The sequence below is a fragment of the Oncorhynchus kisutch genome, linkage group LG27 (genome assembly GCF_002021735.2).
Source record: "Oncorhynchus kisutch isolate 150728-3 linkage group LG27, Okis_V2, whole genome shotgun sequence".
NCBI classification, from domain to species: Eukaryota; Metazoa; Chordata; class Actinopteri; order Salmoniformes; family Salmonidae; genus Oncorhynchus; species Oncorhynchus kisutch.
This window is the reverse complement of record NC_034200.2, coordinates 13,534,997-13,561,198: the sequence shown is the minus strand read 5'-3', so window position 1 is coordinate 13,561,198 and position 26,202 is coordinate 13,534,997. Positions and strand designations below refer to the sequence as shown.

The window sequence follows — 26,202 nt, the reverse complement described above, 5'->3', positions numbered from 1 at the left end:
CCGCCCTATGGGAGTCCCAATCACGGTCGATGTGATACAGCCTGGAGAACACTTGGTATGTAAAGCATTAACAACACATTTTGGTTATTGAATTTACCTCTAACATGATTGGCACTATTTTTATTGATCTCACATCGTTTTTGTTGTTATTTCCTGTTTTACGGCTTTGATGCTCTGGAGCCTGGTGGTGTCGCAAAGGAGCATACGGACTCAGTTGGATCAGGTTTCAGCTGCTGAGCAACGCTGACACCCTTCTTCCCAACGCTGACATCCTTCCCATAGATGGTCTGCCTGTACAAGCACCACCTGGACAGCTAGACAAAAACATATATTTTTGAGAAGATCAGGGAGTTTTGCGACGAAGAGGCTATGGATATCACATGCCCTGCATCACATGCCCTGCACCAAAGTCAAGGGCAAAACCGAATCTCCGAATATAGATTATCTTGTTCATGCGTGGTTCGGACGGACCAGTTCATCACTGGGGGTGAGTTCCCAGTCATCAGCACTATTTGTAGTGCCTCTATTCAAATTACCCTCTCCTAACACTAACGCCATATGTTGCTGCTACAATCTTTTGTTTTTTAATCCTGCTGCTCAGCCACTTTAGCCCTGGTTGTATGCATATTTTATTTAACCTTTATTTAACTAGGCAACTCAGTTAAGAACAAATCTTATTTTCAATGATGGCCTAGCAAAAGGTAATTGAAGTTGTATCTGGTCTGTCCAAAATATAGGTTGTTGGTTTGGAGTTGATTTGGAGGGTAGCATCCTGTATATTTCACTGCCGAAAAATCCCAATTTATCCCAATTTATCTAACTCCAAACTATCTTATTGTAAAAAATGTGCCCAAAGTAAATATGCCCAAAGTAACTGCCTGTAGCTCAGGCCCTTGAAGTCAGGATATGCATATAATTGGTACCATTGGAAAGAAAACACTTTGAAGTTGATAGAAATGTAAAAATAATGTAGGAGACTATAACACAATAGATATGGTAGGAGAAATTCCAAAGAAAAATCCAAATATTTTCAACCAGATTTTTTGGGGAGAGAGACCATCCTCTTAGAAAGGCAAGAGAAAGGTCAGATTGAAAATTTGCTCCCTGAATACAATTCCTATGGATTCCACAGCAGTCTATGTTGAAGGTTTCAGGCTTGTAACTTCAAAAACGAATAAGAATTATCAGTTCAGGATATTTTGATGTGGGGCACCAATCCTCAATCGCATGGCATGTTTTCGCTCTAATAGCTACTGTAAATCGGACAGTGAGGTTAGACCAACAAGAATTTAAGCTTTCAGACGATATAAGACACTTATGTATACATAAATGTTTAAAATCCATAATATTTATGATTATTTATTTGAATTGCACGACCTCCAGTTTCACCGGAAGTTGTCCCGCTAGTGGGACTCCTATCCCTAAGAAGTTTTTAAGTGTGCCTTGAATTCTAAATAAATCACTGACAGTGTCACCATCAAAGCACTCCCACATGAACACACCTCCTACGTCATGCTTCACAGTGGGAACCTACTCTGCGTGTCATAGGTGATGATGGACTGTTGTTTCTCTTTGCATATTTGACTGTTCTTACCATAATATAGACTTGATCTTTTACCAAATAGGGCTATCTTCTGTATACCAGCCCTACCTTGTCACAACAAAACTGATTGGCTCAAACACATTAAGGAAGGAAGGAAATTCCGCAAATGATCTAGGCACACCTGTTAATTGAAATGCATTCCAGGTGACTACCTCATGAAGCTGGTTGAGAGAATGCCAAGAGTGTGCAAAGCTGTCATCAAGGCAAGGGGTGGCTACTTTGAAGAATCTCAAATATTAAATATATTTGGATTTGTTTAACACTTTTTTGGTTATGACATGATTCCATATGTATTATTTCATAGTTTTGATGTCTTCAATATTTTTCTACAATATAGTATAGTAGTATATAGTAAAAATTAACAAAAACCCCTTGAATGAGTAAGTGTGTCCAAACTTTTGACTGGTACTGTATGTGCAGATACTGTATGTTCACCACTTCATTGCTCTCGCTCTCTGGTGTGTCCACTGAACCGTTGGGCCCTGCAACCCAATTGGATAATGCTGGCAGGCCTCTTGTTAGGTGTCACTCAAATGCAAGGGGCTGAAGCTCATTGGTTAGAATTTAAATTCTTAGAGGCTGGCCCACGTGGGGAGGAAATGGAGGGGAAATGGAGCGACAGAGCTTCAAGATAACAGTCACTTTCAAACTAGGGATGTTGTGGCTAATTGAGATAATACAATCATTCTGCTCATAAATTCTGCATATATGAACTACACATTCACACATCCAGCCCAAAGCGAGAGGTTTAAAAAAACCATTATTCCTTAGTCACGAAAGTACTGGAGCATATCTTTACGAAATTGCTGCCTTGTGATGGCCACTAAAAAAGGGACAAACCTTGAGAGCCTGGAGAAGTGTTGGGCAACACTAAGCTGTTTCACAGCTGTGTCTTATAAGCTTCCCATTCCCCTTCATGTTCCCAAAGCACATTAAGAAACACGATTACACTTGGGCAAGGATTCAAATATCCTCATGTGTGTTGTCTAAAGCTCCCACCTCGGGCTTCAAACAAACACAGGGCCAGGGTTGGCCACAGCTGAGATGATGTCCGTATCTGGGACAAACTTTTTTAGAATGTTTACCAGGCCTCAAGCACCATGGGTGACCATTCAAAAGCTGAGATGTTCTAAGTCATCAGTAGTTTCAATAGAAACAGCTTCTACCATAATTGTCAAAATTCTACTCTATTCAAATCGCTTGCTTTGTCTTACACCTACAGTACATGTTCCGTTGCTAGGCTTCTGTTCCATCTATTCTATCAACGCATTCACTTGAGAAATAACTGCTTGCCTTTTCCTCCTTTGTAAATAATTCACACATTATTTGTGTAGCGTCTGTCGGAATACTTTCATTTAACCATTCCACCGAGAGCAATTTAAATATGGTGGATTATTTTATTATGAACAAGCTGTTATTGACGTGAATAAATCATGGCCTCAAAGTACCACCAGAATCCATTGAAGCCTCAAAGTTGGAGAGCAGCATTCTCAGAGAAGCCTCCATACTTTCACATTGAAACTAAGACAAAGTCAAAGATGTGGAAATATGGAAGGTGAAAATGTAATGTATGTTATCTTAGGGGTCTTGAACAGCACTATTGTTTGATCATTTAATTCATTTTAGAGTATATTATTTAATTCAATTAATCAGATTGAAATTACCTTTGGGAAAAATGCAGAAAGAATAGATCAAATCCTCATAGACAAATTCTAAACTTAGACAAGGTCATTTAATTGTCTTGAATGTACTGTACTGTCGAGCTTATTAAGATAAACCCTGTCATATGTTTTTAAACTAGCAGATCAATATGAAGAATGTGAGTGGCACATGTCCCTTTAAACAATGATTATGTTGGGATTTCTTAAGTCACTGAGTAGATTTAGAAGGGAAAATTATTGCTACAAACTGTTTCTGACAACACAGAGGGCCCTGTCCAAAAACAACCCCTAGCCTATCAGGGGGCAAGGTGAAACTACTGCCATATTGCTTGAACCTATATCAGATCCTTTCAGATCTTTGTGAGTCCAGGCACTAGGGATCATTTGTCTGTTAATCCAAAGAAATCAATAGCTGATTTGTTACAACCTCGAATTCAAGGAAACAAGCCGACATACACATATTTTTTGTTTTAAGATACCAATCGGCTACATGATCAAGATTATAACAAAGTAATCCTAAAACTACAATCGTGTAGTGTGAGGGTTCATTCAATGGTGGATGAGTGACTTTCTATGTGGATACAAACTGGATGGAGACCAATTTATTATTTTTGTAGATTTAATCTTCAACTGACCACTGATACAACCATACATGAACAGCCCTACTTCCTGTTCTCTTCCAACATTAACAAACATCTGACCGATCAGAATAGAGCAAAGTAGTTGCTCGGTAGATCATCAACTATCATTTCAAACAACTGATTCACCATATTTTAGAACTACTAAATAAAAATACTGCTCCAGTACTGCTGGTTGGGGGTGAAAACATCCGGCCTACTTAAGGGTCAGGTGGGTCAATGTCCAATGGCCAGAGCCGGGCAGATGGGTCCTGGCGAGGGGCCTGATGAGGGGCCTTGTGAGGCACAGGCGGCTCCAGGGACGGTTCATGTAAGTAGCATTCCCGTGTCTCAGAGGGCCTTGAGGACTTAAAGGGTAAGGAACCTGATAAGGCTGTCAGGGATGGAGATCAAGGAAGTGTTCCACAGGCTATTTCATTCCATGTCAGTGTACAGGTGATGTGTACGGCCTTAAAAGGTTGTAGTGGATCACTTAGATTGGTCCAGTAGGTACCTGATCCTGTATTTTACACCAGGGTGCTCTTCTGTAGATCCAAGGCACTCCATTACCTCAAAGGAACCCTTCAAGTGTGGTGAAAGCTTCTGACGTGCTGCCGTAGGGTCGTTAAGCCACACAATATCTCCTGGGTTGTAGGGAATGTGCCTGACATTGATGTCATAGTTGCATTTTTGTTGAAAGTGAGAATGCTCAAGGACTGTAACTTCCTTCGATCACGTCTGCCTTCAACTTGATTTTGTAATTCCTGCCTTCAGTTTGTTGACACACACTAGGCACGCTGTTTGATGGCATTGCAGCGCCTGTGCAAATACGATGTTTGATTATGCCTGTTTGACCCTGGCCTTCTGAACTCTGCTGAAGACGTCTGTGTACTTGTGAGAAGCAATTTCGGTGACTACGCTTGAGCGGAAGACAGGTTAGTCATATCTATCTTCACAGGAGGTGCAGCAACATCCAGGGAAGGTGATGTGGTAACAGTATGTCTTCCACAACTGAGGTTTCAAGAGATGAGATGGTATGATACTCCGCCAGGTGTTGGCCAGGATGTGGCTCAATATTGTCCTCTGTTGAGTTCACCACACGCACCACAGTCCTGCCATTTTGAACTTTGCTTAGTGTGTGGGCCACAACACCATCACGGTTTGTGTTGGGCATGAGATGGCACAGGAGATGCAGCCATATATAGCCGTGATGATGTTCTTACTACTAGCAGAAATCCGTATTGAAGTCAGCACTGAGACATTGCAGCAAGCAGCAACTTAATGTCCTTTTGGGAGTAGAAGAGAGGTCGACCGATTATTATTTTTCAACGCCGATACCGATTATTGGAGGGCCAAAAAAGTCGATACCGATTAATCAGACGATTTAAAAAAAATGTATTTCTTTGTAATAATGTCAATTACAACAATACTGAATTAACACTTTTATTTTAACTTAATATAATACATCAATCAAATCAATTTAGCCTCAAATAAATAATAGGTTTAAATAATGCAAAAACAAAGTGTTGGAGAAGAAAGTAAAAGGGCAATATGTGCCATGTAAAAAAGCTAACGTTTAAGTTCCTTGCTCAGAACATGAGACAATATCAAAGCTGGTGGTTCCTTTTAACATGAGTCTTCAATATTCCCAGGTAATAAGTTTTAGGTTGAGGTTATTATAGGAATTATAGGACTATTTCTCTCTATACCATTTGTATTTCATATACCTTTGACTATTGGATGTTCTTATTAGTATTGCCAGTGTAACAGTATTGCTTCCGTCCCGCTCCTCATCCCTACCTGGGCTCGAACCAGGAACACATCGACAACAGCCACCCTCGAAGCATCGTTACCCATCGCTACACAAAAGCAGCAGTCCTTGCAGAGCAAGTGGAACAACTACTCCAAGTCTCAGAGCGAGTGATGTTTGAAACGCTATTAGCGCGCACCCCACTAACTAGCTAGCCATTTCACATCTGTTACACCAGCCTACTCTCGGTAGTTGATAGGCTTGAAGTCATAAACAGCGCAATGCTTGAAGCACAGCGAAGAGCTGCTGGCAAACGCACAAAAGTGCTGTTTGAATGAATGCTTTCGTGCCTGCTGCTGCCTACCACCGCTCAGTCAGACTGCTCTATCAAATATCAAATCATAGACTTAATTATAACATAATAACACACAGAAATACGAGCCTTAGGTTGTTAATATGGTCAAATGCGGAAACTATCATTTCGATAATAAAAAGTTTATTCTTTCAGTGAAATACGGAAACGTTCCGTATTTTATCTAATGGGTGGCATCCATAAGTCTAAATATTCCTGTTATATTGCACAACCTTCAATGTTGTCATAATTACGTAAAATTCTGGAAAATTAGTTCGCAACGAGCCAGGCGGCCCAAACTGTTGCATATACCCTGACTCTGCGTGCAATGAACGCAAGAGAAGTGACACAATTTCCCTAGTTTAATATTGCCTGCTAACATGAATTTCTTTTAATGAAATATGTAGGTTTAAAAATATATACTGTGTATTGATTTTAAGAAAGGCATTGATGTTTATGGTTAGGTACATTCGTGCAACGATTATGCTTTTTTCGCAAATGCGCTTTTGTTAAATCATCCCCCATTACCGAAGTTGGCTATCTTTGTTAGAAAGAAATTGTCTTTACAGTTCGCAACGAGCCAGGTCGGGCCAAACTGCTGCGTATACCCTGACTCTGTTGCACAGAACGTAGAGAAGTGACAGAATTTCCCTAGTTAAAAGAAATTCATGTTAGCAGGCAATATTAACTAAATATGCTGGTTTAAAAATATGTACTTGTGTATTGATTTTAAGAAAGGTGTTGATGTTTATGGTTAGGTACACATTGGTGCAACGACAGGGATTTTTTCACGAATGCGCTTGTTAAATCACCCGTTTGGCGAAGTAGGCTATGATTCAATGATAAATTAACAGGCACCGCATTGATTATAAGCAACGCAGGACAAGCTAGTTAAACTAGTAATATCATCAACCATGTGTAGTTAACTAGTGATTATGTTAAGATTGATTGTTTTTTATAAGATACGTTTAATGCTAGCTAGCACCTTACCTTGGCTCCTTGCTGCACTCGCATAACAGGTGGTCAGCCTGCCACTCAGTCTCCTCGTGGAGTGCAATGTACTCGGCCATGATCGGTGTCCAAAAATGCTGATTACCGATTGTTATGAAAACTTGAAATCGACCCTCATTAATTGGCCATTCTGATGAATTGGTCGACCTCTAGAGTAGAGGGAGCTCCATCTTCCACAAGAACAGCTGTCCTTAAAAAAATAAAATAATAATAAAATGTAACTAACAAATTCTTATTTACAACGATGCTGGGCCAGGCCAATTGTGCGCTGCCCTATGGGACTCCCAATCACAGCCAGATGTGGTGCAGCCTGGATTTGAACCAGGGACTGCAGTGATTCCTCTTGCACTGAGATGCAGTGCCTTAGACCACTGCACCATCCTGGAGCCCGGAGTGGTGCAGTCATTGCCGATATCCAATAGGGCATGGTGCTGTCGCAGTACATTTCAGCCCAGTATCACTGGATGGTGGGCCCCTGTAACAACTTAAAACTCATACTGGTGTAGTTCTTTCCCAAAGCGAATGACTACTGACAAAGTCCTAAGAATGTCCAAACATTTTCCATTGACAGAGCGAGCGAGCACAAAGGATGCACTTTTTCAGAGCTGGATGTAAAGTTCTGCATTCCTCACTGTTGATGGAAATGGTCGATCCTGTGTCAAGAAGTGCAGACACTTCCATTCCCTCAAGCATGCCAATAATGTTAGCTGAAACACCTTCTGTGGAAGCCATCTTGTCACCTAACTTTTGTTTATTGTTGGGTGTCAACAGGGGAGCTCTGGTGCACTAGCTAAAGTTTGCTCCTTATAGACAGCGAGTCTTTAAGAAACTGAAAAGTGAAATGACAACATTGAACAGTGAAACATCATATTTGCATATTGAAGATCTAATAATGAAAAAAATTGCTGTTTTGAATTTGGTCAATTTGTGTGGAAGAAGTGGGAAAACAATTGTTATCCATCAATAATGATAAGCCACCAGATGGCTACAACCTAGATGAGAAACTATTGAGAATGGTAGCAGACTGTATTGCCACCCCTATTTGCCATGTCTTTAACCAAAGCCTAAAGGAGTGTGTCCCCACAGGAGTGGATGGAAGCTAAAGTAATTCCACTACTTAAAAACAGTGAAGCACCCTTTGCCGACTCTAACAGCCACCCAATCTGTTTTCTGCCTGTTCCTAGTAAACCGATGGAGAAAATTGGGTTAAACAAATACAATTTTTCAAAGAACACATTAACTGCTGATTTTCAGCATGCATATAGGAAGGACACTCAACTTGTAATGCACTGACTCAGATGACTGATTGGCTAAAGTAAATGAAAAACAAGATGATAGTTACAGCTGTATTGTTAGATTTCAGTGCAGACTAATGTTATTGTTCATGATTTGTTATTGAAAAAACTAACTTGTTATGGCTTTAAATCACCTGCCATCACATGGTATTCTTCAAAAGTAGCTTCTCTCACATCGGATATGTACAGTGCGGTATCTCTTAGGCCAGTTGCCTTGGGCCGTTACTCTTCTCTATTTTTGCAAATGATTTGCTACTTGTCTTACAAGAAGCTAAAAGGACTATGTATGCTGATGATTGCACACTCTACACATCATCACTTACAGTCAGTGTGCTCACTGAGACTCTTAGCAAGGAGTTACAGTCGGTGTCAGAATGGGTCTAACAATAAACTGGTCTTAAATACAAATCAAAACCAAAAGCATTGTATTCGGTTCAAAGTGTTCTCTTAGACCTAAACCTCAACTGGAGTTCTGCATAAAGAGTGTGACCATTGAACAAATTGAAGAAGCTGAACTCCTAGGAGTAACATTGAATGGTTCGGTTATCATGGTCAAGTCATATTTACAAAGTTGTTTAGCCGGGGAAGCTGGGGAGAGGCACTGTATGTCTGATATGTGTCAAAAACACAGAACAACTGTACACGAGGTGGCAAAACCTCTCCCCTCCTTTGTTTTGTGGTCACAGTTTGGGAAGACCTCCAGAAATACAAAAGAAGTGATGTCTAAGCCCTTACCAGGATCCTAGGGCAAGCATTTACATGTGTCTGAAAGAATGGAAGAGAGTTTGGTCTTTACAATGGAGTAGGTCTTCTGAAACATTGATGAAAGGCTGTCCCAGTAGATGAATGTTGCATCAGCTAGACATGTGTGAAAAACGGAGGCTAGCACAGGGTCCAACTCCATATATGGCAGATTTCACATAGCCTGCACAGTCACATCAAAGCGACGAGACCAGTAAGCAAACGACTCAGTGCCATCTCCCTGAAAAGCTGGTGGTTGGTCCATTTTCATGCGCCCTGAGAAGAGATTTGGGACTACAGAGTAATTTGCATTGTCCAAAGATCCATCTTGATTAGCATTAGGCAGAGGTTTGGGGTCATTGTTAGCATTGTTCAGAGATTCAGTTTCTGACATGTTGTTCCAAGAAAGTAACAAAAAGTTCAGAAAACAAAAAACTTCAGTAATCCTCAAAAGCTCTCAGAAAAAGCTAGTAGCTCTAACCAGTTGTCCAGACAGGTCCTTTATCAGTGTGCTAGCTGGTGAAGGTATCCACAATGGCCAATGGAAAATAACCATAAAAAACAGAAACTACCAACAAATATCATAGTTTGAGGGTTATTTCAATGGTGGATGACTCTCTATGTGGATACAAACTGGATCGAGACTGATTACTGTTTTGTAGATTTAATTATCAACTGACCACTAAAACATCCATGCATAAACTACCCTACTTCCTGTTCTCTTCCAACAATTAACACACATCTAACCAATCAGAATAGAGAAAAGTAGTTGCAAGGTAGAAAATGAATTATCATTCAAATTCCAACAGTGGCTTAGAAAATAATACATCTCAGAAAATAATCCTACAATCACAAAGGCAATAAAAACACACTAATGGTGATGCAAAGCAGACAGTCTAGGCAATGTGTCTATGTCGAGGAAATTATAAATTGTTTATTGATAGAGTTAATACTGTGCATGTTGCTTACAATACTTTTTATTCAGTTGGCAACAAGGACTGTAGGGCGACCCAGCCTCCGAAGCGACTCTTATCAACTGTATGCAAGGATTCCTCTGTGTTGTTTTAGGAATGTATCATTATCTCTCCCACCCCCATTGTCACACCTCTGAGAAGCAGAGGTTCTGTTGTCTTTACATTTCTGCAGTTCTGATATCTGACTGGAGGATAACTTTACAATGCTATTTTTCAAACAATCCAGATTTTGAATCCAAACAACTCAGATTTTGTAAACGGATCTTATGTTCATTGTCTCTCTTTTATTCCTGAACGGCTGTGGTCAGATACTCACTCTCTTTCCTTCTTTGTTTCTCCCTTTCCAATGAGCTATGGGCCTTGGCTCAAGCCACGGTTTCTTTCTCTCTCTCTCTCCCTCTCTGATCATGCTCAGAATGATGCCTTGTAATGGTTGTTAATATTTTGAAACTAAAGCTGTATGCCTTGTATGTGAATCCATTCATGTTCTAAAGTCATTAAATAACACTTGCATTTCTTGACGACCTATTACTGTAACTCAACTGTAGTCTCTTGCATATTCGTATTCACCCTGTATCTTATCAGATGTACTTCTTAATAGACCTTGTCAAATGAATTGCATAGTCTTATCATGGGGTTTCCCAAACTCGGGCCTGCCCCCCTATGTCCAGAATCTGGTATAATGACATTAATAAAAGATGCATTCATTTCTGTTTGCAACACAATAGGATTTCTCCATTACATTTGGGGATAAAAATAAAAAACAAACGCAGAAAATCATTTCATTTGAGACGAGCATCTCTTCATTCATTATTTGGGAGAAAAAAAAATATTAATTTTGAATATGACAGTCTCTTCCTCCAGGAGTAATACTATTATATGGGAGATCTCCGTGTTTGCTGAGTGCTGAAGGAGGATTTGGTAAACCTCATCAGCCTGTGGAGTCCTGACACTATACGGTGGATTGTCAGCACTCACTATGTCAGTGTTCAGTGTTGAAGTACAGGGTGCTGGCAGTGTTAATGTACATGGAGACTGTGGCAGTGTTTAGTATTCAGTGTTTACTGTTAAAGTACAGTGAAACTGGCAGTATTCAGGATTCCGCGTTCAGCGGTCAGCACAGGGAGACTGGTGCTGATTAGACAGCCAATCCCATAAGGCAGAATGTGCGGCCAGGGAAGCCCGTGAAGCATTACAACACACCTCGACCCGGATATACTTACCGACAAGTGGAGGGAGAGAGAGGAGAGCAGGGTACATTTGGAGTACAGTCACAATAAGTGTCAAATTATAGTAACTAATTTGCTTAAGTGGCAAAAAAATAAACAGCCACCCAAGTGAGACGTGCCTTGTTGGTACCTACGAGGTAGAATGGTCCGATGGATGTTTACATCAATTCACATTAATTCAAATGTAATACACGGCAAACTATAGATTCCAGTCAGTTTTTTGAGGACACAAGTGTCCATCACATTTGCGATATACCAAATGCAAAAAATTATTATTGTAATTGACTTGAATCTTTAGCATACCAGGTTATTAATAGTGATGGAGGACAAATCACAACAGTAGAGTATCACAATATTATTGTTGCCGATTTTTATATCGATATTCTGACTCCAAGTATCGATTCATACAAAAAAACGATGTAGTTAATGTTAGCTAGCTAGATGACAGTATCTGAGCCAAAATGCTGTTATTTCTCATACTTTAGCCTGTTCTCCTATTCATTTTTAAATGGCGAGCAAACTTGTTTTCTGAACTTTTACTTCCATGATCAAAACTCATTTTGTTCACGCTGACTCTTAATTGCTAGCGGCTGGTGTAATCAGCAGCACTTCATTGGTGCAATGTGAGAGTTTGGGTTTGCTCTTTAAAAGGTTATGAACCCTATAAGACACAGCAGATTCTTTGCCTCACTGGACACAAATAAAAGGGGCAAAGCGTTGGGTGGAACGATGGGTTGGCAGGGGAGAGGAAAGATGATTCACTCTAACTAACCAGTTACACACATTCCAGTGTTGATTTCACTGAATTTGACAAAGCACATGAGGCAACAAAGGAGTGGCCTGAAAGTAAATGGGGCTCCTGGGAGAGGTCACACGATTGTGACACCAAGGTGTTCATATATTTGTCTCTCTAGAGGTCACGGGAACATCCAGTGCCCTAGAGGCTGGACAGCTACTGAATGACACGGTGTAATGGTTTTCCTCCTCTTTGTCTGAAGAGGAGGTGTCGTATGGATGGGCCCAAGATGCGGCGTGGTAAGTGTTCATGATGTTTATTTTAAAGACATACTGAACACTAAAATACAAAAACAATAAACGTAACGTGACTAACCGAAAACAGTACCGTGTGGTGAACAAACACAGACACGGAAACAAACACCCACAAACAAACAGTGAAACCCAGGCTACCTAAGTATGATTCTCAATCAGAGACAACTAATGACACCTGCCTCTGATTGAGAACCATACTAGGCCGAAACATAGAAATCACCAAAATCACAGAAAAACAAACATAGACTGCCCACCCCAACTCACGCCCTGACCATACTAAATAACGACAAAACAAAGGTCAGAACGTGACACACGGTTGTGACACGCAAGGGACAGACAATGAAGGACCTTTGAGCACACTCAACAACTCCTTCCAAACAGCCTGGTGAAGCATGTTTTAAATAAGCCATGGAATTGGATGAATACTCATAGAAAAGAAGGGGCAGAGGAATTTTAAAAATGTATAAACCTCTTAAAGAGTTGACATTAATATTTATACATTCTAAAAGTAAAGGAAGGAAGCCATTTACTGTACAGCAGTGCCAAGGGAAACATCTGATTTGAGTTCAATTGTTGCCAAAACCAACTCACGTAACCCAGGCATTGGGCCCGCTAAACTGTTCATTTGAGTGCAATAAGGTCAAACTCAAGACTTGACAGTCACAGTAGTATCTTTAGAACTGGAAAAGATTATGTGAGGCCAGGCATACAGTATATTCAAGTAAGCATTTCACTGTTTAGTCTAAACCTGTTGTTTAGAAGAATGTGACAAATAAACTTGATTTGATTCCATCTTCCCAGTAACAATTCAATGACCTGAATTTGAACCCAAATTCTACTTTGCAGGCCTATAGTAACTCCATGTCTGATATTGTTCAGAGTACTGTTATCTCAAGGAGACAATCTCTCAGTGAATAGAAATCATTATGACTTCCATATGCCATATGTGTGTATGGAGCATCTACAGTGACAGAATATGTATCGTTTATATCAAGGCAATTTTTACTTAATCTTGACCTATTTAAAGCCAGCTACAGTTAAGAAGTGTGTTAACGGGGTGTATTCACAAAAAGTTAACACCTAGGAGTGTCGAAGTTGTTATTGGTCTGCACAACGCGTCTAACAGAAATAGTTACGCATAAATTAGCAGTCATTAAAGTTATTTTTAAAGTAGAAATGTACAGTTCCTGATTTTAAAGTTGTGTCTTTAGGCAAGGCATATCAAAATAAATATAATGCAAGTCTCTATCATGGATTAAATATACAGGTGAATGCCAAAATAAAGGAAACACCTGAGTTAATGAGGATACAAAGTATATTGAAAGCAGGTGCTAATTAAGCAATTAAAATTCCATCATGCTTAAGGTCATGTATAAAAATGTCGGGTTGCCCATTATTTTGGCTACCATGGCAAGAAGAAAAGATCTCAGTGACTCAGTGAAAGAGAGGTGTGTGTGTGTGTGTGTGTGCGTGCGTGCGTGCGTGCGTGCGTGCGTGCGTGTGTGTGTTGTCTCAGTCAGCAGATCTCAACCCATTTGAACACTGAATGGGGCAGCGTCCCTCCAATAGAGTTCCAGACATATGTAGAATCTATTCCAAGGTGCATTGAAACTGTTCTGGCGCATTGTGGTTGCCTAACGCCCTATTAAGGCACTTTATGTTGGTGTTTTCTTTATTTTGGCTGTGGATAGTGATATTAATGGCCCATGTTTTGTCTTTGGAAAAAACATATTAGGATTACTGTTGTAAGCAATGGGTGGGTGAACACTGATCACCATTTGCTTTATCTTTTCTATTAAAAGCATTATTTAGTAACTTTGTGACAAGAGCATTTTAGGGAATAAATGGAAAAAGGTACAGTATTGAGATAAAGAAACCACACACACAGCATCTCTCCATACCCAAAAGCTTTTAACAGCCTAACGCCGACAGAGATGGTCGCCTCGCTTCAGGTCCTTAGGAAATTATGGTCTTTAGGAAGCTATGCAGTTTTTATTTTTAATGTATTATTTCTTACATTGTTAGCCCAGAAAATCTCAAGTGTTATTACATACAGCCGGGAATAACTATTGGATTTGAAAGCCATGTCAATTTACCAACATTATGACCAGGAATACGTCTTTCCAGAAGCGGATCCATTGTTCGGACCTCCAACCTGGACATGGGAGCTTACTCCAAAGGCCGACCCAAAACAACTTGGTCGCAGCAGGAGAGGCAGACTTTTGTTCACCTGACCTATAATTCCTTACAATCAAATTATCTTCCAAGAGAATTCTCCTCGATTACAGTCACGGCCGTGTATCTCCCCGTCCCCAAAGCAGATACCGCGTCGGCCCTGAAAAGACTTCACTGGACTCTATGTAAACTGGAAATCAAACATCCTGAGGCTGCTTTTATTTTATCTGGGAATTGTAAACCTTCTTAGTGATAGGAGTTCCACTAGCGGGAAAACTTCCGGTGAAACTGGAGGTCGCGCAATTCAAACAAATAATCATAAATATTATGGATTTTAAACACTTATGTACATATAAGTGTCTTATATTGGCTGAAAGCTTAAATTATTGTTAATCTAACTGCACTGTCCGATTTACAGTAGCTATTACAGCGAAAACATGCCATGCGATTGTTTGAGGAAGGCGCCCCACATCAAAATATTTTTCCACCGGCACAGGTTTCATAAATTCACATATAACGATTAAATATTCACTTACTTTTTGAAAATCTTCCTCTGATTTGTCATCCAAAGGGTCCCAGCTATAACATGTAGTGTAGTTTTGTTAAATAAAATCCTTCTTTATATCCCAAAAAGTATGTTTAGTGGGCGCCATCGATTTGAGTAATCCACTCGTTCAACTTGCAGAGAAAGGAATCTGAAAATGTACCACTAAACTTTGTTTCAACAAGTCAAAATATGTTTCTATTTACTCCTCAGATACCCTAAAATGTAATCAAATTATAATATTTCTTATGGAAAGAAGTATGCTCAATAGGAAACTATTTTAGCAGGTGCGTAATGTCTTCATGGCGCGTGCAAACACACATTTCCAAGACTGTGTATTTCTGCTAAAACTCATATTTCTTATTCGTTTTTGAAGTTACGAGCCTGAAACCTTGAACATAGACTGCTGACACCCTGTGGAAGCCATAGGAATTGCATCCAGGGAGCTCATTTTCAATAAGACATTTCTCTTGCCTTTCTAAGAGGATGGTCTCTCAACAACAAAAACAATTCTGGTTGGTTTTTCTTTGGATTTTCTCCTACCATATGTATTGTGTTATATTCTCCTACATTATTTGATCATTTCTACAAACTTCAAAGGGTTTTCTTTCCAATGGTACCAATTATATGCATATCCTGGCTTCATTCCCTGAGCTACAGGCAGTTTACTTTGGGCATGTCCTTTAGACAGGAAGTGGAGAAAAAAGGGGCTTAGCCCTAAGAAGTTGTTTAACAAAGCTAACCTGAGAACAAGTTCTCCTAAATTCAATCAGCATGTCGAATGCGTGACACAAGCTGGTAGCATTCTGGATCATTGCTACTCTAACTTCCGCTATGCATACAAAGACCTCCCCCGCCCTGCCTTCGGCAAATCTGACCATGACTCCATTTTGTTGCTCCCAGCCTATTTACAGAAACTAAAACAGGAAATGCCCGTGCTCAGGTCTATCCAACGCTGGTCTGACAAATCGGATTCCTCGCTTCAAGATTGCTTCGATCACGTGGATTGGGATATGGTCTGGATAGCCTCAGACAATAACATTGATGTTGACTCGGTGAGCGAGTTTATTAGCAAGCGCATCGGAGATGTGGTACCTACTGTGACTATTCAAACCTTTCCTAACCAGAAACCGTTGATTGATGGCAGCTTTCGCCCATAACTCAAAGCGCGAAACACCGCTTTTAATCATGGCCGAATACAAACAGTACAGCTACTCACAACGCAAAGCAATCAAACAGGCAAAGCGTCAGTATAGAGAGAAAGTAGAGTAACAATTCAACGGCTCAAACACAACATGTATGTGGCAGGGTCTACAGTCAATCACGGATTACAACAAGATAACCAGCCCAGTCTCTGACATTGATGTCTTGCTCCCAGACAAATTAAAAAACGTATTTGCTCGCTTTGAGGACAATACAGTGCCACTGACATGGCCCGCTACCAAAGCCTGTGGGTTCTCCTTCTCCATGGCCAACGTGAGTAAAACATTTAAATTAGTTAAGCCTCGCAAGGCTACCAGCCCAGACGGCATCCCTAGCCACGTCCTCAGAGCATGCGCAGATCAGCTGGCTGGTGTGTTTACGGATATACTCAATCAATCCCTATCCCAGGAAAGCTAAGGTAACTGAGCTAAATGACTATCGCCCCGTTGCACTCACTTCTGTCATCATGAAGTGCTTGAGAGACAAGTCAAGGATCATATCAACTCCACCCTACCTGATGCTCTAGACCCACTCCAATTTGCTTACCGCCCCAATAGGTCCACTCACACTGCACACTGCCCTATCCCATCTGGACATGAAGATTACCTATGTAAAAATGCTGTTCATTGACTACAGCTCAGCATTTAACACCATAGTACCCTCCAAACTCGTCATTAAGCTTGAGACCCTGGGTCTCGACTCCGCCCTGTGCAACTGGGTCCTGGACTTTCTGACGGGCCACCCCCAGGTGGTGAAGGTAGGAAACAATATTTCCACCCCGCTGATCCTCAACACTGGGGCCCCACAATGGTGCATTCTCAGCCCTCTCCTGTACTACATGTTCACCCATGACTGTGTGGCCATGCACACTTCCAACTCAATCATCAAGTTTGCAGACGACACTACAGTGGTGGGCTTGATTACCAACAACAACGGCAGGTATCCTAGTGGTTAGAGCATTGGCCAGTAACCAAAAGGTTGCTAGATCGAATCCCTGAGCTGACAAGGTAAAAATCTGTCATTCTGCCCCTGAACAAGGCAGTTAACCCACTGTTCCTATGCCGTCATTGTAAATAATAATTTGTTCTTAACTGACTTGCCTAGTTAAATAAAGGTTAAATGAAGAAAGAAAAAAACAATGAGACTGCCTACATGGAGGAGGTGAGGGCCCTCGGAGTGTGGTGTCAGGAAAAGAACCTCTCACTCAATGTCAACAAAACAAAGGAGATGATTGTGGACTTCAGGAAACAGCAAAGGCAGCATCTCCACATCGACAGGACAGTAGTGGGGACAGTGGAAAATTTGAAGTTCCTCGGCATACACATCACAGGAAAAACTGAAATGGTCCACCCACACAGGCAGCGTGGTGAAGAAGGCACCTCTTCAACCTCAGGAGGCTGAAGAAATGTGGCTTGTCACCTAAAACACTCACAAACTTTTACAGATGCACAATCGAGAGCATCCTGTCGGGCTGTATCACTGCCTGGTACTGCAACTGCACCGCCCTCAACCGCAAGGCTCTCCAGAGGGTGGTGCAGTCTACACAACGCATCACTGGGGGCAAACTACCTGCCCACCAGGACACCTACAGCACCCGATGTCGCAGGAAGGCCAAAAAGATCATCAAGGACAACAGCCACCGAGCCACTGCCTGTTCACCCCGCTATCATCCAGAAGGCGAGGTCAGTACAGGTGCATCAAAGCTGGGCCCAAGAGACTGAAAAACAGCTTCTATCTCAAGGCCATCAGACTGTTAAACAGCCATCATTAACAAAGAGAGGCTGCTGCCAACATACAGACTCAAATCTCTGGTCACTTTAATAAATGGACTTAATAAAGGTATCACTAGTCACTTTAAATAACCCAACTTTAATAATGTTTACATATCCTACATTACTCATCTCATATGTATATACTGTATTCTATACGATCTACTTCATCTTGCCTATGCCGATCTACCATCGCTCAACTATATATTTATATGTACATATTCCTATTCATCCCTTTACATTAGTGTGTATTAGGTAGTTGTTGTGAATTTGTTAGATTACTTGTTAGATATTACTGCATTGTCGGAACTAGAAGCACAAGACTTTCACTGCACTCGCATTAACATCTGCTGACCATGTGTATGTGACCAATAAAATTGGATTTAAATTGATTTAGCACATGAACTGTTAATATTACCAGCGATTGCAAGTTAAAATGTTGGTGTTGTTATCTTTTGCAGTGTGCTGCTTTTAAAAAAAAAAATTATGTATATGCCCTGAAGCACTGTTGGAAAATGATTTATTATTCTGACCCCTGGGATTTCACACACATATTCCTCATAGCTAGACATTCAGGGATTACTAGTTATATCTCAATGACAAGCAAATATCTGTTGATTTTCTGTTGATCATTGAAATGGTCTGGGCCTTGTTTCCCAGTTGGATTTAACTTTAAAATTATGATGATTGTATCAGATGCATGGTTATTTATGAGTGTTTCCAAAACAAGCACGTAGAAAGAACATTTGCTAAGTGCATCGTTAGACCACGCGTCGATACTGAAACGATTGAAAGAAATGCAGCACTGCTCTCGCATGAGCTTATTCCGTTCAAATCTTGCATAAACTGTTCGGACGCTGCAGACAGAAGTTAGCAGATTGGTTGTACCGACTTCAGACGACTCCCAAGTCACCATCGTGTTCATTTCAATAGAGGGCCTAATGTGACAGACTGGATTCAAATCTTGGTTTCCTGCACACCACAAAGATGTTTAACCTGCAGATCCAAAACTCCTGGGCCCGGTTTCCTGATAGCGATGGAATTTAGGCTTATGAGTGTTTCAAAGATGCATCTTTCCTACAATGGCCGAAGACGTAACATGCTTTTTCCAAAACACCACGCAACGCAGAGAGAACGTTGGCCACGTGCGTCGTTGAGGCATGTGTTGATACTGATAGGATCGAAAGAAAGCCAGCACTGCTCTCAGAACAGCTTTCGCCATTCAAATCTTACCTTAACATTATACATTATACAATACTGATGACGGATCAGCTCCTAAAAAGATATCCTCATCTACGGCTGCAAATATTGAGGGTGGTTATTATAATGCTTACTCTATAATAATGCACTAAATCAAGATTTGGCACATTATTGAGCACATGTTGTAACACATCATGAAATACTCTGAACAAAAATATGAATGTAACATGCAACAATTTCAAAGGTTTTACTCAGTCCAAACCATGCTCAATGGGTGACATATCTGGTGAGTATGCAGGCCATGGAAGAACCGGGACATTTTCAGCTTCCAGGAAATGTTTACCTTGCAACATGGGGCTATGCATTATCATGCGGAAACATGGGGTGATGGAGGGGGATGAATGGCACAACAATGGGCCTCAGGATCTCGTCATGGTTTCTCTGTGCATTCAAATTGCCATTGATGCAACTGTGTTCATTGTCCGTAGCTTATGCCTGCCCATACCATAACCCCACCAGCACCTCTGTTCATAATGTTGACATCAGTAAATCGCTCGCCCACACGACACCATACACACAGTCTGCCATCTGCCCGGTACAGCCTTGGTGAGGACGACGGGCAAGCAGATGAGCTTCCGTTCTTCGGTTGTGCAAAGCCACAGTTTTATCAGCTATCGGGGTGGCTGGTCTGAGACGATCCCACAGGTGAAAAAGCCAGATATGGAGGTCCTGGGCTGGAGTGGTTACACGTGGTCTGCGGTTGTGAGGCCGGTTGGTCGTACTACCTATTTCTCTAAAACGACATTGGAAGCGGCTTATGGTAGAGAAATTAACATTAAATGATCTGGCAACAGCTCTGGTGGACATTCCTGCAGTCAGCATGTCAACTGCACGCTCCCTCAAAACTTGAGACATCTGTGCCATTGTGTTTTGTGACAAAACTGCACATTTTAGAGTGGCCTTTTATTGTACCCAGCACAAGGTGCACCTGTGTAATGATCATGCTGTTTAATCAGCTTCTTGATATGCCACACCTGTCAGGTGAATGGATTATCTTGGCAGCAGAGAAATGCTCACAGACAGGGATTTGAGATATATAAGCTGTTTGTGCTTATGGACATTTCTGGGATCTTTTATTTCATCTCATGAAATGTGGGACCAACATTTTGTATGTTGCATGAATATTTTTTGCCCGGTGGATATTGAGGTAAAATTACAGACATTAGCTTACAAAAGCAAAATGTTTACTCAATTGAATGAATGTCAAATTTATTTAAATAGTATTGAATGATATAGGCCTATATAGCCTATACTGTAGACTATTTAAACAACACGACAAAAAGTATGTGGACATCTGCTTGTTGAACATCTCATTCCAAAATTATGGGCATTAATATGGAGTTGGTCCCCCTTTACTGCTGTAACACTCTTCTGGGAAGGCTTTCCACTAGATGCTGGAACATTGATGCGGGGACCTGCTTCCATTCAACCACAAGAGCATTAGTGAGGTCTCTCAGAGATTTTGGGCGATTAGGCCTGGCTCACAGTAAGTGTTCAAATTCATCTTACAGGTGTTCAATGGGGTTCAGATCAGGGCTCTGTGCAGGCCAGTCAAGTTCTTCCACACCGATCTCAACAAACCATTTCTGTATAAACCTCGCTTTGTGCACGGGGGCATTGTCATTCTGAAACAGGAAAGGGCCTTCCCCAACTGTTGCCACAAAGTTGGAAGCACAAAATCGTCTAGATTGTCATCGTATGCTGTAGCATTAAGATTTCCCTTCACTGGAACTCAGGAGCCTGAACAATTAAAAACCGCCTCAGACCATTATTCCTCATCCACCAAACTTTACAGCTCGTACAATGCATTCGGGCAGGTAGCGTTCTGGAAATCGCCAAACCCAGTTTCCTCCGTCGGACTACCGGATGGTGAAGAGATACAGTGCATTCGGAAAGTTTTCAGACCCTTTGACCTTTTCCACATTTTGTTGTGTTACAGTCCCATTCTAAAATGGATCAAATAGTATTTTACCTCATCAATATACACACAATACCCCATAATGACAAAGTAAAACAGGTTTCTAAACATTTTTGCATATGTATAAAAAATAAAAAACTTAGTATCACAATTACACAAGCATTCAGACCCTTTACTCTGTTGAAGCACCTTTGGCACCGATTACAGCCTCAAGTCTTCATGGGTATGACACTACAAGTTTGGCACACTAGTTTCTCCCATTCTTCTCTTTGGCACACTGGTTTCTCCCATTCTTCTCTGCAGATACTCTCAAGCTCTGTCAGGTTTGATCGGGAGCATCGCTGGGCTCTGGCTGGGCCACTCAAGGAAGTTCAGAGACTTGTCCCGAAACCACTCCTGTGTTGTCTTGGCTGTATGCTTAGGTTGTTGTCCTGTTGGAAGGTGAACGTTCACCTCAGTATGAGGTCTTGAGTGCTCTGGAGCATCAAGGATCTCACTTTACTTTTCTCCGTTCATCTTTCCCTTGATCCTGACCAGTCTCCCAGTCCGTGCTGCTGAAAAACATTCCCACAACAGGATGCTAACGCCACCATGCTTCACCGAAGGGATCGTGCCAGGTTTCGTCCAGACATGACACTTGGAATTCAGGCCAACGAGTTCAATCTTGGTTTCATCAGACCAAAGAATCTTAGTTCTCATGGTCTGAGAGTCTTTAGGTGACTTTTGGTAAACACCAAGTGGGCTGTCATGTGCCTTTTACTGACAGGTGTGCCTTTCCAAATCATGTCCAATCAATTGAATTTACCACAGGTGTATTCCAATCAAGTTGTAGAAACATATCAAGGATGATAAATGGAAGCAGGATGCATCTGAGCTCAATTTCGAGTCTCATAGCAAAGGGTCTGAATATCTTTGTAAATAAGGTATTTCTGTTTTATTTTATACATTTGTTAACATTTCTAAAAAACTGTTTTCGCTTTGTCATTATGGGGTATTGTATGTAGATTGATGAGGGATTTATTTGATTTTATCCATTTTAGAGTAAGGCTGTAACGTAACAAAATGTGGAGTCTGAAAACTTTCCGAATGCACTGTATATTACCAATGCGTACCCAATAAAAATACACAAAATCACAGATTTGGCACAGCATTGCACACATATTAGGCTACATATTGAGAAAAATTATAGAGAGAAACAAAATAGAACTCAATTGTTTAAACATGAAATGTATTTCAATATGAATGAAATAGGCCTATTGGGAACTTTGTGTTTGTAGTCAACTTTGATCTGAAGTTATTGTCAGTCACCATATGACAGATAAGATCCAAGTTTGAAGTTTTATTGTCACGTGCACAAGTACAGTTCAAATATGTTGTTTTTGCATTCGTTAGCTCAAATCACCCCGTCAGACTTCATAAATAAGCCATATGTCTATCTCTATCCCCATCTCTGGAGTTGACAGCTCCACCATCATCTGTGATCTATTTTCATTATGACATCTGCCGCTATTATTTAATTAGCGACTCTCATCAATCAATAACTACTCTTCTGGATGTGAACAATGACGCATCGAGTGACACAGGTGTTTCTCTACATTATCAAGCAGGGTGCTGCTGTTCACACATGTGTAATAATCCATCTTGAGAAATTAATGAAAGATGAATGAATGAATGGATGTTTGCAGGTTAGGTATGGTGATGAAAACCGAGTCTACCAAAAGCACAGGGCAGGTCAGAGAGCCAAAACAGAGAGGAAAGATAGCGTTGCTTATTTTGACATTGTTGATCATGTGTCATAACAGGATGGTTCTGGTAGACATAACTGGACTCAGTATTCAATATAAAAATAACATAAATTGGATCAAATCACACTGGATTTGATTTCAGATTTCCGTTCAAATTTATACTGGGTGTATTACAAAATTATTAGAATATGACAATTCATTTCTATACAGTGTTTCCTGTTAAAGAATGTGTTACTATATCATCACACATCTTTGTAGAGCAATTGGAGAGAACTGCATGAATAAATGTATTCGCATTTGCAAAAATGGGTGCTTGAGTCTTCTGACTCTATTCCAGCAACCCACGTGAAAACGAAATATGATATTATTACTGTACCTAGAATTAGAAGATTGGTTTCGATTGCACAGTTTAGAGTTACTGCTTAATATGATCTGCAACATTACCACCAGAAAAGTATCGCCAACCAATTACACATGGACAGCGACAAACCCCATAAACATAAACGGTGGGAAAAAAACGTTAACAGAATTAAATGGTTTAATGTCTTACTTGTTGTGTTGTACTTCACCCCATTGATGTACTCCGGACAGGGTCTCTCCACCATCCGTCCGGTGTTGCTCTTTGGCCAACATGTTCCAATCTCATCCGTTGTGGCATTGCAATACAAACCTTTAAATAAATAATAAGACGTTTAAATAATGATAATTATTCGTCAAAGTTGTCAAGAAAGAGCATTAGCCTAACCATTGATGACCGTGTCAAAATCACCCCAAATCGTACCGTCAAAATCCATCAACGAGAACGATGCGTTTTCATAGAAACTGTCTTGAAATGAATCCATCACACTGCAGTTTGGGTCTCCAAACTCCCCAAAGATGATTTGGTAAATGGTAGCATCCATGGTTAATTGATAGGTTAAATCAAATAATTTTAAACTGGGATTGAAGTCCAAGAGGTTCCCTACACGAAGCCCACTACAGTATGTGCATGTGTTTCATCCAAGCTATAACGGAAAGAAAGAGTGTGCCCTTTCAAACCCATGGAAAACGTCTCGTCCAACTAGTGCACTCAGAAGTGACTCCAAGTGCTCGAGCGCTTATATCTCTCTCCTACTCGCACCGCTCCCTGTACAATCAGATTGACACACCGAGCCTCAGCCTATTTATACACATTCATCATCCCTCTATGGAATTATGCAACAATTATGAAAGTGAGTTAAATTAATACCAAAAATACTTTAATTTAACCATTGTCCATCTGTTCTGTCTCTTGAAGCCGTTATCTAATTTCGTGAACAACAATCTGGTAAGCAAACTACTGATCCAATGTACTGTTGAGACGAATGGGGTTTGGAAACAATATTTTCATTTTTTTCCCTCATAAATGTTGAAGTAAAAATATTAGTTATTTTCTGTAGGTAGGTAGGGAGAGAGCTACAGAGATGAAGATTAAAACGGGTTATAGATAGCCTACTGCTGCGAAACTTTGAAATGTCCTACGTGCTAACTGTTTGTAGTTATACACGTGCCAAGTTCAACCACTTAGCAAGTTGAACATTTCCTAGTTCTGACTTGCACGTGAACGGGCCATAAATCTGAGACTTGCTGTGAGTGACTAAAATGTGGCTTTAAATAGCCTTCAGTGGCATGTAGCCTAGATAATACAGTATATAAATACCCACTGTATGTAGGCTACATCCAAAACACAGACGATTTAACATTTCTAATGTGTTTTACAAATGGAAATTGAGGACAATGATTTTAAAGTAACTACAGTCAGGTTTCCTCTCAGCACCCCCTCAAAGGGACCATGTCTAATCTTGTATTCCTTTACAAAATTAGATACTTTTTCTAACAGTAGTTGGTCAGACATCTATCACAATAGCTTTTCCATACCCCTGAGTTATGGCAGGAATTCCCTAATATAATATTATCCATCCAGATGGAAAAAGGGAAAGTTGGCCTATCTATTTTTTAGTGGATGAAGAAGCTGTTTAATTGATAAAGTAAATGGTATAGCCTATTCCCAGGCCATAACATGAATTTAAAAAACGGTTATGAAGTTGTATGAAAAATGTACCTCAAACAAACTTTTTAACACATGACTTTTGATCGAACTTTGATATTGTTTTTGATAGCTTTTGACACCTTTCCCAATGCTTTTTGTGATACCCACGTGTGTATCCCTATTATGTCATCACAGACTAGTGATCTGTTTATGTGTTCAATTAGACTCCTGACCTTTAGCAAAATCTATCCCACAGCATTGTTGAATACTCATTCCTGATTGGCTCGAAGGGCATTCTAGAAAGGGGATTTAGTAAGGGATAAATGCTGACGTTCTGTACGCAGCGGGGCGAGGCTAAAGTTTAATGTACTACCCAAGAGCAGGACTCTGTGCTAAGCTTTTCAAGCCTACCAGCTATGGAATTAGACTGGCGTATCATTATCACCGCGATGATGATGATGATTATTATTCATTTACATGTTATGCTCCATATTCCATCTGGCTGATGAAGGAAGCAGATAAGTAAACAAATCGGTAAATAACAGAATCGTGCTGACTGCACATCCAATTTATAAACCTATGGGACAGTAATCACGTATTGGCTGTGATACTATATCATGTGCTTCTGCTGTGGAAGGTTCAGACTGGTTTTAAAGGAAGTCTTCAAAATTCAGAAAGAAGACAGTCTTTAAGATGTTGAACTTTGGCTTAATCTTTACACTCCGCTCTCAATTGTTTGCGCAGCAGGGGCATCACATATCAGTTAACTACATGCGACACTTAATACTGGCCTGCTATTTCCTAGGCATTTCCTTGAGAGTAATATAACTGCCAAGTGAACACTAATTTGAGTTCGACAGCGTTATTCCCTGAATGCAAAACAGTGAATCAAGAAGGCTTTATGCATATTGACTGATATGGCTTTACAGAAAATAAAGTGGCTGTGGCATAAGACAATTATCTTTCAGTTTTAATGAGCCTAATACCAATGCATTTGATTGCTTTTCCAAGAGCATGTTGGAGTAAAAATAATTCATTTTGAACTTCTGTCTCCTCAAAAGGATTTTGGTCTGTAAACTTTGGGACCATAGGCTAGACCTGCAGTCATCACATATTTGCATCCTTAATGTAGGCTGTGCAGGTCCAATAAAATATGAATTATCTGTGCTCTAATGGAGTTTGGTGGCATAGTTTACAGCAGTAACTTTAGAAGCCTACCTTGTTCTACACATTTTTGTTCCTACTGAAGTATGGTAAAGGTAAACCCGTCCTGGGCTTTCTGTTTCAGAAGTCTTGA

At 40.5% G+C, this 26,202-nt stretch overlaps 1 protein-coding gene across 1 annotated transcript in view; it reads right to left on the bottom strand.

Moving 5' to 3' along the window:
* The window catches only part of LOC109871452 (corticotropin-releasing factor receptor 2), an 89,441-nt gene extending 65,444 nt beyond the window's left edge, over positions 1–23,997 (bottom strand). The window contains exons 1-2 of the mRNA XM_020462353.2: positions 23,679–23,997; positions 23,448–23,567 (exon numbers count right to left, since the gene is read on the bottom strand). Of these exons, the coding sequence (XP_020317942.1) occupies positions 23,448–23,567; positions 23,679–23,799 (241 nt within the window). The 5' untranslated portion in view covers positions 23,800–23,997. The remainder of the gene's footprint in view (positions 1–23,447; positions 23,568–23,678) is intronic.
* Between the last annotated feature and the right edge of the window lie 2,205 nt (positions 23,998–26,202).